Here is a 14,377-nt window from a genome sequence, read left to right on the forward strand (position 1 = left end):
CCCTAGTACTGTAAAGTGAACACCTGTCAAAAATTAAAATTTTTCACCTTGACCGATATGCTGTTTTATTCGATGTTGTTATAGGCGGTATTGAGTTAGAATCTGCCAATTGGTCGTTATAAGCCGATTTTGACTGTATTAACTTTTTGATTTTTTGAAATCATCATAATGTGTCTTAATGAAAAATAATAATCAATAATCAAGACTATACGCTTAGAGAGATGATTTTTATCGTGTGTGTAAATAAAGTATGTGTAACAATAATGGGACTTAGAAGGTAAATAATTGAACTGGATGCACGTTACAATTTATAATTTTAATTTTCATTTTAAATTACCATTCATTTTCTTTTTCGAACAAAAAGTGGAAATATTATATTTGTCAAACTTATGAGTTCTGTTCCCGGCAAACCGTATTTTGACTAGAATGTTGTTCATCATCAGAACGAATTAACTACTCGTCAAAGAGTATAGGATAGAGGCTCTCTAATGATCCCACTTGTAGAGCCTGTATGGAAGATGACGAAACCCCCATACATGTTATTTGCACCTGCAGAAATCTAGTTAGTCATTGTGTAGTTAAAAAATGTGTCAAAAATGGTTAAATATGGCCTTAGCTACTAATATTTACAAATTTCCTTGTTAGAATTAAATTCGAAATAAAATTATTTATTTTATTAAGATAATTATTTTCTATTCAAAATTAAAAGAAATAATCACTTCGAATTTCTGTGAAATAGTGCAATTATTTACCACAAGAGCGTTAACAATATAAAAATTTAACGATCGTGTTTCTTCGTAAAAAAAGGATTTGTCCAAATGATTACTACATTAGGAGCTATACATAAAATACGTTTCTGTAAATTTAGAACGGATAAACATTTTTAGATTGTGATAGAAATAATTGGTTCATGAATGAAGGGTACAGAAACAATTTTTTTAATCTACCAAGCGGTTTCTGTGATCCAAGGAAACATTCCTTTGAGTTTTGAAACTTTAAAATTATTATAAAAATTCTTGAAACTAATAGAAAATTTGAATCGTGGCTGAAGCAATATCTCTTAGGGTCTCAAAAATTGGAATGAATTATAGTTAACGGTGATTCATTGTTTCAAAAAATAAGCTAGATAAAAGGTCGATGTAACGAATGTTAGGGATACAAAGCAATAATGTAAATAGAGGGAAGGGTTTGAAGATTTTATGAGACGTATTTTATATTTAGCTACCCGGCTGAGAGTATGTATATGTCTCAGCCAATTAGCTTAATTATCCGTTCAGTTAACAGCCTAACCTTTTTACTAAACGGCGCCTAGGCAAGTAGTTAAACGTTAACGATCCAAGTCATTTGACTAGCTGTTTAATGGTTGATATTGTTCAGACTGTTAATTGAACAAGCAATTAAGCTGGTTGGCTGCAGCATATTCATTGGTAAGATTTTCTATTAAAACTGAAGTGTTTGTAATATATCTTTTAAATAGTAAATGGGAGTAAAAATAAAATATAATATCCATGTAATAAAATCATTAAATATTTCTTAATAAAAAAAATTTTCAATTATTTTTATAAATATAATACATAGTTTCCATTTTGTATATATTTCCATTCGTGTCTGTAGACACGACTGATTTACCTTTTTTCAAACATTAAACTATAATTTCAGTGTTTTTAGATTTTTTTGAAAAAAAAAAGAACACCCCGAAAACCGGAGAGATGGCCCTAACATTCAAAAACTGTAACTTGAAATTAGTTTCTACTTTGACAACCAGGTGTCATGCCTGCTTTTGTCAGATCCCAATAATGTCAATGATATCTACGCTTAGCCCACCCTCCATAGTTGTCAGTGTCAAAATAAAAAAAAGAGTCGTTTCACGATTCAGGTTTATTAATTTTCGTTCAAAATTTTTTTTGATTAAGAATAAAAAATTATTAGTGAAAGTTAATAAGTGCGGAAAAATGGATTTTAACAATATTAAAGTAAAAAATCCGGGTGAAAGTTACAAATATTGTTTTGTACCTTCGTGTCTCAACACTACTTATTCTACTCCAGAAAAACATTTTATTTGCGTTCCCAGAAATGATGAAGTGAGAAAACAATGGTGTATTGCCGCTAATTGTCCTGGTAAACGTCTCCGAACAACTTCTTATTGTTGCGAAGATCATTTTGATGTATGTAAATAAATTTATTGAAAAAATCATTCGTCATTTTTAATATATTATTTGTTTTATTTTATTGCAGTTAAAGGAAGATTTGGAAAATTATTTTTATGTAAAGATGGTACCTAATGCTCGGAAAATTTTAAAGAAAGGTGTTGTGCCACGATTTTTCAATACAACCAATACTACAATTACTTCAAAAAATTTTACAGAATTAATAGTTAAAATTGAAACATTAGGTGACAATGTTACAATAGAAGTTGGACCGATTAGGAATGAAATGCCAGAAAACGACAGTGTTGATAATGATAGTGTTGTGAGTGTAAAACATGAACCTGTTGATGAAGATAATAAAGTGTACGAAATCAATTTTGATAATATTAAACTTGAAAACGAATTACAAACAGAATTAATTAATAAAAGTGAAACATTAGATGACAATAATGTTGTGATGGAAGGTGGACACATTGAAGCCGGCAATGATGTTGATAGTGATAGTGTTGTGAGTGTAAAACATGAACCTGTTGATGAAAATAATAAACTTGAAAACGAATTACAAACAGATTTAATTAATAAAAGTGAAACATTAAATGACAATAATGTTGTGATGGAAGGTGGACACATTGAAGCCGGCAATAATGTTGATAGTGATAGTGTTGTGAGTGTAAAACATGAACCTGTCGATGAAGATAATAAACTGTACGAGATTAATTTTGAAAATATTAAACTTGAAAGAGAATTACAAACAGAATTAATTAATAAAAGTGAAACATTAAATGACAATAATGTTGTGATGGAAGGTGAACCAATTAAAAATGAAGAAGGCAGCAATGATAGTGATAGTGATAAACATTTGTACACAGAAAAAATTAAAGTTGAAAAAGAATTACATACAGAACTGATTATTAAAAGTGAAATATGCGAAGAAAATACTATTTTAGCATCACAACGGATACATCAATCATTTTTGTGTGATATTTGTAATAAAAGATTTAATAATAAAAGTAATTTAAGTCAACATAAACGGATTCACAGTGGAGAAAAACCATTTTTATGTGATATTTGTAATAAACGATTCAATCAGCAATGTCATTTAGTTCGACATATACGAATTCATACCGGAGAAAAACCATTTGCATGTGATATTTGTAATAAGGCATTTACTGAGAAAGGTAATTTAGTTGAACATAAACGGATTCATAATGGAGGAAAACCATTTTTATGTGATATTTGTGATAAAACATTTAGTAATCAACATCTTTTAGTTGTACATAAACAGATTCATAGTCGAAGAAAAGTATTTTCATGTGCAATTTGTAATAAAATATTTACCAAGAGATGTAATTTAGTTAGACATAGACAAATACATAGTGGGAAAAAACCATTTTCATGTGATATTTGTAATAAAACATTTACTGAGAAAGGTAATTTAGTTACTCATCAACGAATTCATAGTGGAGAAAAACTATTTTCATGTGATATTTGTAATAAGAGATTTACTCAACAAGCTCATTTAACTAGACATAAACGGATTCATACACGGATATTTGAAATAAAACAAGTTTCTTACTAACTAATTCATCTTTTTGCAACAGATTTTGAAACAATTAGCTATAACATTTTTCACAGACTTACGATGAAAAAAATTTGATAAATCACGTTCAAAAACGATTTCTTCTAAAATTCCAGAGAGATTTTATAAATCTACCGAGCAATGTTTATCAAAAGGTCTTATTCGTGCAGTCAACGACTATAAATGCGATTTTAATTATCAATTACATGTTGGCCTGGATTTTAAACCGAAGATTCATTTAGACAGTGATGAAACTCAAGAGGACAAACAAGAACGTTTAAGGAAATTGGATGCAAAAGTTGAGAAAATATATCAACGTTATATGGAACGAAAACGTAAGAAAAGTCTTGAAAAATGTACTTCACATGAAGATAATCATGATATGACGTCCTCGATAGCTAATGGCAATATTGATAATGGTTTATCGTCATATAATGACGAGGATGCTGATATAAAACGGGCGTTAGCTGAAAGCTTAATTAATTCAGTAATCTTGTCTGAAAGAACGGGATAGTCTGCATCAAATCCGGCATTTCTGATTTTTTGCAGACTTGTTTATAATGTTGGTCTAATGAATAATTTAAGTTTTGGATTTTGGCGTTTATACCCTAAAGAATCAATTTTTTTATAGAATCTTTTCAGGACTTTTTTCAAGTAGATAAAATTTGCTACAACATGAGACTAGAATGGACTCTGTTGATCCAATAATTTCTGAGATAAAGCGTTTCAAAGTTTATAATAAACTAAACTATTGTATAATTAAATTACTTTATTATTTTATAAATAAAATTGTATTAAATTATTTTATTTTCATTCAAATTTATCCTCAAATTCAAATCCAATTCCTATCAGACTTCTAAAAATTTACGAGTTTGGATCTTACATAACTGCTCATTAACTTTTTTTTCCCTATAATCATAATTATGTACACACTTCCACAATATTTAGACTGTTTCGATTGACGGAAGTTCTGCATCCTCAAATTACTTCCAAATAGTCCAAGATAAAGAGCTAAAATATTTATGAGATCAAGAGAATTATAAATTGGAGTGTTTAACGCAGTCCCCTTATAGGGGAGAGAGGCCAAATAACTTAAATCAAATAATTTAAAATGGACGGGCGTCAAATGATGGGTCATTTGAAAGGGTTTTTCAAGACGAATGCAACAGGTTTTGAAATAATTAGCTATAACATTTTTCACAGACTTGCAATGAAAAAAAAATTTGATAAATCACGTTCAAAAACGATTTCTTCTAAAATTCCAGACGCCGGTAATCACTTTTGAAATATGAAGGGTAAAATTTAAGTGAAGTGTTCTAGTATTTAATATTTAAATGAAATTAATATATCAGTTACAAATTTAATATAATTATATATTATTTAAAACTATTTAAATTGGTTTCTTGACAAAAACAAAACACGGTTTGCGAACATTACACACTTTCTTAAATTATCAAAAAATATCATATAGGCAATGTACGTTACAAGTTATTTTTAGGTTTTTGAAATAAAAATTTTAAAATTTGGTATTAGGAGAATATGTTAAACAGGTGATACATAGACGAAGAAGATTTTGCATGTCTATGGGTATTAAAGTATAAAAAAACTTATAATAATAGGAGGTGTGTCTTAAATATTAAATTATAAATGAGTAAGATATATAGGATATTGTATTGAACCAAAAGAGACAAAGTATATTAGTAATATCAGTGCTGACAATCCAACGGCATTGGAACCAAACAATACCAACCTAACATAATTAATTTTTTTTTTCATATTCTCTTGTTACAAATTATTATAAAATTTTATGTGAGATAAAGTAGATTGTGATAAAAATATCATATACAAACCACGTTATTTTTAGGTTTCGAAGTAAAAATTTTAAAATTTGGTATTAGGAGAATATGTTAAACAGGTGATATATAGACGTAGCAGATTTTGCATGTCTATGGATATTAAAGTATAAAAAAAAATAATAGGAGGTGTGTCTTTAATATAAAATTATAAATGAGTAAGATATATAGGTATTGTATTGAACCAAAAGAGACAAAGTATTAGTAACATCAAGGCTGCCAATCCAACGGCATTAGAACCAAACAATACCAACCTAACATAATTAAATTTTATTCTTCATATTCTCCAAATTCAAATTCTTATAAAAATAAAGAATATTGTGGTATATATTTTATAAAATGTGTAAATTGTGCAAATATTAGGGCTAGGCACGTTACAAGTACACGAAATTTCGTGATTTCTTCGAAATTTCTTGACAAAAACAAAACACGGTCTGCCAACATTAGTTGATTTGTAAGCAATAGTTGAGCCACTACTATTAGTACTATTTTATCATCAAGAAATGTCAATTGATGTCAATTGTTAGTGATAAGGTTATGAAATACTTTTAAAAAAAATGTCAAATTCAAGTATTAATCGATTTAAAACAATATCGAAAGATGAAATTAATGAATATGAAGAAAGTTTTAAGCAAAAACAAAAAATTGAAAATGAATATCATCAAATAAAAGAAAAATACGATCAAGTTATGAAAAAATTACAAAATTTTGAAAAAGTTGATGACAATCTACTCACCGAAAGTTGTAAATTTCGATACATCGACGAATATTATAAAGTTAGTAATCTAATATTCTATTTTACAAGTTTCAAATAACTCTCTAAATTCTTTTTAGAATCCAGAATATCTTCCAATTGATGAAGTTATAATTTACTTAGAAAATGGAGATACTATGTTAGAAATTGGTGCGATTGTAAGTTTATATATATATTTAAGGTAATTTTAATTATTAATTTAATTCATCTTAATTGTGTAGGCTTCATATTGGACAGAAAGTTGGACATATGGATATTATGAAGATTCTATATCACTTCTAAATTTGATCAAACTTTCTGAAGGATTTACATGGTTAGCAAATTTACCATTTTATAAATTTTGGTCACAGGTAAATTTTATGATAGTACAGGTTAAACCTATTTATTGTTTTTATTGATTCAATTCGATATGATATTTTATTTTCTAGATAATTCTTGTAAAAAATACTACAAAAGCAATTAAATCATTTATTTGCCAAAATAATTTATATTTTCATAGTCTGATTGCGGACGCAAATGAATATAATAAGTACTACAGTGAAATGTTAAATGCTAATTACAAAATAATATTAAGACTTATACAAGCTGAAGAATCACCAGTAAGTATAAAACTGTCGAACAGCCACAAAATATTAGGATCCAAATTCAATGAAGTAGTTCTCGAGATAGCCCCGACATTATTTTAAACTGCTGAAATTCGCATGTCATGAATAACTCGACATTTAATAAATCTGTTTAAAACAACTCGAGTTAACGCTGCAACTGTGTTCACTTACTGATACACACAGTTGTTTTTTGTCTCTTCCGGTAACCCTTTGATTGCGTTCATCATTGATAAACGGTTTGGGGTCATACCTTTAATGGGGTCGAGTTAGCACGCGACTTCGGATTTTTTGGCCCTTGCTGAAACGCTGTTATTTCACCTACTCATCTATCCATGGATTGGCCATGCCTTTAATAAAGTTGAGGTGGCTAGGGACTGCGGATATTTTGGTCCTTGCGGGAACCCTGTGGTTTCTTTCACTCACTGATCCACGGATGGTCATGCTTTTAGTGAGGTCGGAGAAGCATGGGCTTGGTGTTTTTAGATCCTTGCAATGATCCTGTAATTGGGCTCACTCAAATGATTTTCTCAATGCCCGTATCCAAATACAGAAACACTTACCGGAGTTGTTTTGGCACTGAGCTGTTTTTGTACCGAGTTGTTTTATCCGGAGTTGTTAGTATTAGAGCTGTTTTGACCGATTTATTTTTGTATAGAGCCTCAAATTGTCATATTTGTGTGTCTTGTGCACATAAATGCACAAAGTTGTGACTTTTGATGTGCTGTATTTGTGATTTTCATCGTTTTTGTGTGACTAGCGGAGATATTTTTCCCTCAAAAAGTCTCTTGTTGTGATCATTATAGTCAAAATAATCGATTTGAACCATACGAAAGTTATCTTAAAATCTTTGTGTAAAATAACTTTACACAAAGTATTTATTACTTTGAAAATTGTTGATTAAAAGATCGAAAATACGGGATCTTGTCGGGCAGGGCGGAGTTCATCGCCGGCACAATCATAAAATTACGTGAACTAAAACACACACATAACAATTGCAATCTACTTCCTGTTTGCGTGACTAAATGAGATATTTTTTCTTTGATGAAATTATTTAATCCGAAAATTATCGATTTGAATTATTATATTCTTAAACTATCGATATTAAACTCGTAAGAAAAGCCAAAAGTGGGATTTTATGAGATTTTGGGATTTAATGAATTAATTTTATGAGCTCGTGAGTTTTTCTTCATCAATTATGATTTATGTATTTACATTTTTATTTTAGATGGAAAAACTATCCAGCAGTTTACATACAAGTATATTGATGAATATATTTTCATACGATATGATTTTCCCAATTTGTAAACTATACAAATATAATTCACAAACACCAAAATTACTACGATTTTTATTTGAAATTAATGGTGATTTAAGAATAAATGGCTTGGCTCTTATAGGTATTGAATGTAAAAATGTAAGTAAAAATCGAAGTTAAAATATTCTTTTGATAAATATACTCAACCAAAATATTTAACAAACACTTTTTTTTTTGAACACAAAAGTTTAAATAGCCCCATCTCTGCGAAAAATCATCGAACTTGAAACCGCAATAGCTCGTTTGAAAATTTGTACTTTCTAGTTTTGGAATCTATTGGTCAAATATTTGTATCGCTCATTGCTACTTAGAAAATGGCCTATAAAACATTTTCGTGCAAGCTGTTTGGACTAAGATATTTGCTTTCCAAGCAAAATTGACACTACTGGATTTAAAATACTGTATCTTTTGAAATAATTTTCCGTTAACCTTTGAAATCTTAAAAAGCCTTCTTATAAACTCTGACATATAGTTTTGTAAAAACTTTTCCAAATCTTTCCCCTACTTTTCGTTTTTAAAACATGCCAAAAAAAAGAATTTTTCCATATTTTGTGCGTTTCTGAAAGAAAAATCTCCAGCTATGTAAATTTTTGTAGAGAAAAAAAGTTAAAAACTATGCCTGGCCTTACATCTATTTAAACAATTTTTAAATTCTATTTTTTAGGCATTACCATTTTTATCAGATTCATTGAGTAAATTACCAACGATTTTTAAAAATAATCCAAAACATATACATTTACTTATTTTATTGTTATTAAATTTTATTGAAGAGTTATGTGCTATAGAATGTTTACTAAAAGTTTATCCTCCATTCCGTTTTGTTGTCCAATATCTACAACTTGAACAGCAGTAAGTATTTTATTCACTTTCCATAGCGAAGTTCTTATAATGGATCCAAAAATCCAAATTGAAATTTACTCGAGTTATTCTGTATATTAAAATAAAAGCGATTAAAATTTGTATTAAATTTTTCAGAATAATTGATTATATAGGATCACATTTAATGGTTGTTGGACAAATTTTAAAGAAACTGACAGAATTTCATGAACCACATATCAATCATAATTATTTATGGGATAAATATAATAATGTTATTATAAATATTCTAAAAATTTATCGAATATTTGTGAATGAAACAATTGATGATGTTGAAAAAGCACAATATTATGGTGATGTACAATTATCAAAAATACGTTTACAAAAATCCACAAAACGTTATATACAATTAATTAAGAATTTATTTCAATATAATTTTCTTTCGAAACGGTATATTTACATGTACAATATACAACAGGATAATGGACGCTTGATTAAAGCTTTTTATGAAATGTATCCTTTTTTATGCTGTTTGCTGTTTATTATGTTGGTAAAAGACTACTTTATTGACGAAATCTTTTCAGAACGTATTTAAAGTAGACTAAATTTGCTACAATATCAGACGAACGAGAATGGACTCTGTAGATCCAATACTTTCCGAGATAAAGCCTTCCAAAATTCATCGACGTAACTTTATACATCAGGGCTAACGTCAAATCCGGTAGTTCTGATTTTTAATAGTCTTGTTTATGATGGTGTCCCAATAAAGGGACAAAAAGGGTAGAAATTGGTATTTTTATCTTTTAACCTTTCCCCAGGACAGTTGCCCAATACGCCCAATAGTTACTGAACAAATGCCTACACTTTGAATACCATCTGTCTTCATTTAAAAATGGCTTATCGCTGTAAAGATACTTTAACATACAAATATTTATTCCTTAATAATATATTCAGATCAGAAACAGATAGAAAACTTCTCAACGACTTTCTAAAAAATGCAGAAATTCTGCAAAAAAATTATGCCGATGGTGAAAAGTTTCATGAAATAAATGTGGAAAATTTTAATTTAACACCCAAAGATATGATCGATTCTTATGGGCCAAATTATAAATTAGATTTAACAAAAGCCATCACAAAACAAATGAAAATTGATGAAATGAAAAACGAATCCTTAGCGTCAAACGGAGAAGATGAACCTAACGAAGAAGATTTTAATAAATCTACCGAGCAATGTTTATCAAAAGGTCTTATTCGTGCAGTCAACGACTATAAATGCGATTTTAATTATCAATTACATGTTGGCCTGGATTTTAAACCGAAAATTCATTTAGACAGTGATGAAACTCAAGAGGACAAACAAGAACGTTTAAGAAAATTGGATGCAAAAGTTGAGAAAATATATCAACGTTATATGGAACGAAAACGTAAGAAAAGTCTTGAAAAAAGTACTTCACATGAAGATAATCATGATACGACGTCCTCGATAGCTAATGGCAATATTGATAATGGTTTATCGTCATATAATGACGAGGATGCTGATATGAAACGGGCGCTAGCTGAAAGCTTGAAAGAAACAGCTACTGTCAAAGATGACTTACCAGACACTGACGATGTTGTTTTCCAATCGCTTATTTCTCAAGTTAAAGATATTTTACCTCATTTAGGAGAAGGTAATTTGAAATTTTTATTCAATTTAGCTTAAATTATTTAGGGTAAAGGTAAGGAGGACAATCTTAAATAACAGTTCTAAAATTGATCAGAATGGCGTTTATGTAGCAATATCCTTCTAAAAACAATTTGTTTTTAGATCCTTATCTTACTTTTATTGCTTTGTGTTTGAATGTGAGTTTGTTTTAAAACTTACACTTTTCCTACAGTAACGCCATCAATTTTCTGCTTTTCGTGGATACTTTATATACAGAAATGATTCCTCCTAGCTCTACCCTCCATAGCACAAATTATCCTCTACACAAGCTATAATTCTAATATCATTATTTTTTTAGGTTATATCAAAGAATGTTTAAAACATTTCAACAATAATTCTGAAGAAACAATTAGTGCAATTTTAGAACAAAGATTACCGCCAGAATTAACGTCCATAGATGAAAATTTACCAATTATACCTGCAGATACAGAAAAACCAAAACGAAATGTATTCGAGGGTGATGAATTTGATCGAATGACAAAGTCAGATTTTGATCCAACTAGAATATTTCGGAAAAAGAATAAAGTGGGCTACAGAAATGCAATGGATATGTTAAACGATAAAACACATATAAAGAAAGAAGTTTACGAACAATACAGGTAATTTTTTAGGTTTTAAGATGGGATCACGAAAATCCTCGGCTCAGCAATTCGATAATATGGATTTACAATCAAGGAGGCTACATTATACATGACTAGCTTCTTAATTTTAAAATTAGTTTCGATTTTTGCCAACCATTTCCTAGATCAATTTCTGTGATGTCACAGGGTAGATCATTTTAATCTAGGCATTTGATTAACTTCTAGGCCAATGATATTCGAATATTTTTATACCATGTATATGAAATATACAAATAACATACGCTGGGCAAATTTGTGGGCAACAAATAACATACGCTGTTTATAAGAGTAATTACGATTAGCTAATTCATACTGATGATCACTACTAAGAAGTCAAAATACGTATTTATATAACATAAAAATTAATCTAGAAAATCGGGGGAAAATTGAAACTTATTTCGAAAAAGTTCTCATTTATTATCTCTTTGATAATATTCATTTAAATCACTGTTTTTATGGTATTTTCTGTTTCAGCTTGGATTATTACGATGACGATTATGATGATGACGTAAAAGAAATTGACTTAGGAGAAAGAGAAGTTGAAGAAGTCGACGATATTGAACAAATTCGTTGCCCTATAAATCAACCTATTGAAGAAGATGAAGATTCATCTGAAGAAGACGATGAAACGCCTAAACCGCCTTCAAATGCATTTTGTGAAGATCCAGCGGTACTTCGAGCACGAGCTGAAGAACGACGTAGACAAAAATATCAAAAGAAAGGTTTTCAAAAGCCTACGCAGGAATCGAGGTAATTATATTATAGCTAGTTGCAAATATATGTTTTGTTGATGTAATTATTAATTGTGGATAATTTGCAGGGGTGATGTGGTTGGAAATCCAAAAGGACAAGGCCAAGAAAAAAATGTTGTAATTAGTAGAGCAAAGAAAGATCAAAACAAATCACAAAGAGCAAATCATAATCGACGATCTGGTGCTCAATGGAAACGAAGTCGTGGTATGATTCCATCTTAATATGGAAGTTTATTTAAAAACAATTAATTATTTATTTTGTTAAAGGATAATTATAATTATTTTTAAACCAAAACTTTTTGTTTTATTTTGTTTTTCGCTATAATCCCAATGTGTCCTGAAAAATATCATTCTTCTAATAAAAATTAAAGGGGATAGTCTTTAATAAATTAATTTTAGAAACAATACAAATATTTGTCTCGAAGTTTCATAGAATCTTTGTTTGTTCTAAGTTAATTTGGAATAACTGAAAATGCCGTTAGATTACTGCGGCCAGTTTAATCTATTGAACCTCCTTTGCGTCAAAAATACTCTAAAATTCCTACAACAATAATAAACTTGAGGATATTTTTAGGCGAGGGCTATTGTAGTTGTATTGATGCACTAAATTTGTGAACGATACAACGCATACTCGTTGACGAATTTAGTCCATCAATACAACCAAATAGCCCTCGCCTAGAAATATCTTCAAGTTTATTAATGTTGTAGAAATTTTGGAGTACCTTAGACGCCAAAGAGGAACAATAGATTAAACTGGCCGCAGTACGAAAAATCTTCTAAGACTTACTCCTAGCTTAAATCTAATCTAATCTAACGGCATCGTTTTCAGTTATTCCAAATTAATTTAGCATACACAAAGTTTCTATGAAACTTTGAGGATAATATTTGTATTGTATTTATAATTAATTTATTAAAGACTAATGTTTATTTTATATTCATCCATATTTATTTAAGGTGAAATATGTACAAATATATATAATAAAATATCGTTTTTATCAATTTTTCTGGTTTAATTATTATTGATTGCTATTCAATATTATACCTACCTTAAAAAATCATATAGGCAATGCACGTTACAAGTTATTTTTAGGTTTCTGAAGTAAAAATTTTAAAATTTGGTATTAGGAGAATATGTTAAACAGGTGATATATAGACGAAGAAGATTTTACATGTCTATGGATATTAAAGTATATATAAAAAAAAAAATAATAGGAGGTGTGTCTTAAATATAAAATTATAAATGAGTAAGACATATAGGATATTGTATTGAACCAAAAGAGACAAAGTATATTAGTAATATCAGTGCTGGCAATCCAACGGCATTAGAACTAAACAATACCAACCTAACATAATTAAATTTATTTTTTCCTATTCTCCTGTTACCAATTCTTATAAAATTTCGTTATTTTAACCAAATAAACGTCTTAATTATGCAAAAATATCATATAGGCAAGGCATGTTACAAGTTATTTTTAGGTTTTTGAAGTAAAAATTTTAAAATTTGGTATCAGGAGAATATGTTAAACAGGTGATATAGAGACGTAGCAGATTTTGCATGTCTATGGATATTAAAGTATAAAAAAAAATAATAATAGGAGGTGTGTCTTTAATAAAAAATTATAAATGAGTAAGACATATAGGATATTGTATTGAACCAAAAGAGACAAAGTATATTAGTAATATCAGTGCTGGCAATAAAACGACATTAGAACCAAACAATACCAACCTTAGATAATTAAATTTATTTTTTTTCATATTCTCCTGTTACAAATTATTATAAAATTTTATGTGAGAAAAGAAATTCTGCCTACGTCTATATATCACCTGTTTAATATATTCTCCTAATACCAAATTTTAAAATTTTTACTTCAGAAACCTAAAAATAGCTTGTAACGTGCCTTGCCTATATGGTAGTTGATCTATATGAAAATGATTGTGCAAACCATATCATATACTTCATTTTAGTGTAACCTACAACATTTTTTATTTACGAAAAGTTTGGTGATTGGGGCCTAAGCATAATAAAACATAGTCGTGAAACTGACATGTTTAAGGCGTATGTTTGAGAAAACGGATCCTGAAATTTGTAAACCAGTATGTACTACATTAATTTTTTTATGAATATAATAAGAGAGAATAATAGTGGCCTGCAAAAATATTGGGCCGTTTGGTGTGACCTCCATCCCCAACATATCGAAAAAAAAGGGGGTATTACATTTATAAACAACCGG

General features: G+C 29.0%; 2 protein-coding genes across 2 annotated transcripts; both read left to right on the forward strand.

Annotated features, from left to right (window-relative positions):
• The first annotated feature begins 1,952 nt into the window (after positions 1-1,952).
• Positions 1,953-9,233, forward strand: LOC123300487 (zinc finger protein 354C-like). Its single transcript, XM_044883069.1, has 7 exons — positions 1,953-2,165; positions 2,236-3,577; positions 3,843-4,213; positions 6,414-6,491; positions 6,555-6,683; positions 8,918-8,945; positions 9,229-9,233. Exons 1-7 carry the CDS (start codon positions 1,953-1,955, stop codon positions 9,231-9,233), a joined length of 2,166 nt encoding a protein of 721 aa, XP_044739004.1.
• Positions 9,234-9,354: 121 nt separating this feature from the next.
• On the forward strand, positions 9,355-12,404 carry LOC123300236 (activating signal cointegrator 1 complex subunit 2). The gene is made up of 5 exons (XM_044882769.1): positions 9,355-9,582; positions 10,024-10,739; positions 11,073-11,373; positions 11,869-12,144; positions 12,215-12,404. Exons 1-5 carry the CDS (start codon positions 9,530-9,532, stop codon positions 12,366-12,368), a joined length of 1,500 nt encoding a protein of 499 aa, XP_044738704.1. The 5' UTR covers positions 9,355-9,529; the 3' UTR covers positions 12,369-12,404.
• Positions 12,405-14,377: the final 1,973 nt, after the last annotated feature.

The sequence above is a fragment of the Chrysoperla carnea genome, chromosome 5 (assembly GCF_905475395.1).
Source record: "Chrysoperla carnea chromosome 5, inChrCarn1.1, whole genome shotgun sequence".
Taxonomy (NCBI): Eukaryota; Metazoa; Arthropoda; class Insecta; order Neuroptera; family Chrysopidae; genus Chrysoperla; species Chrysoperla carnea.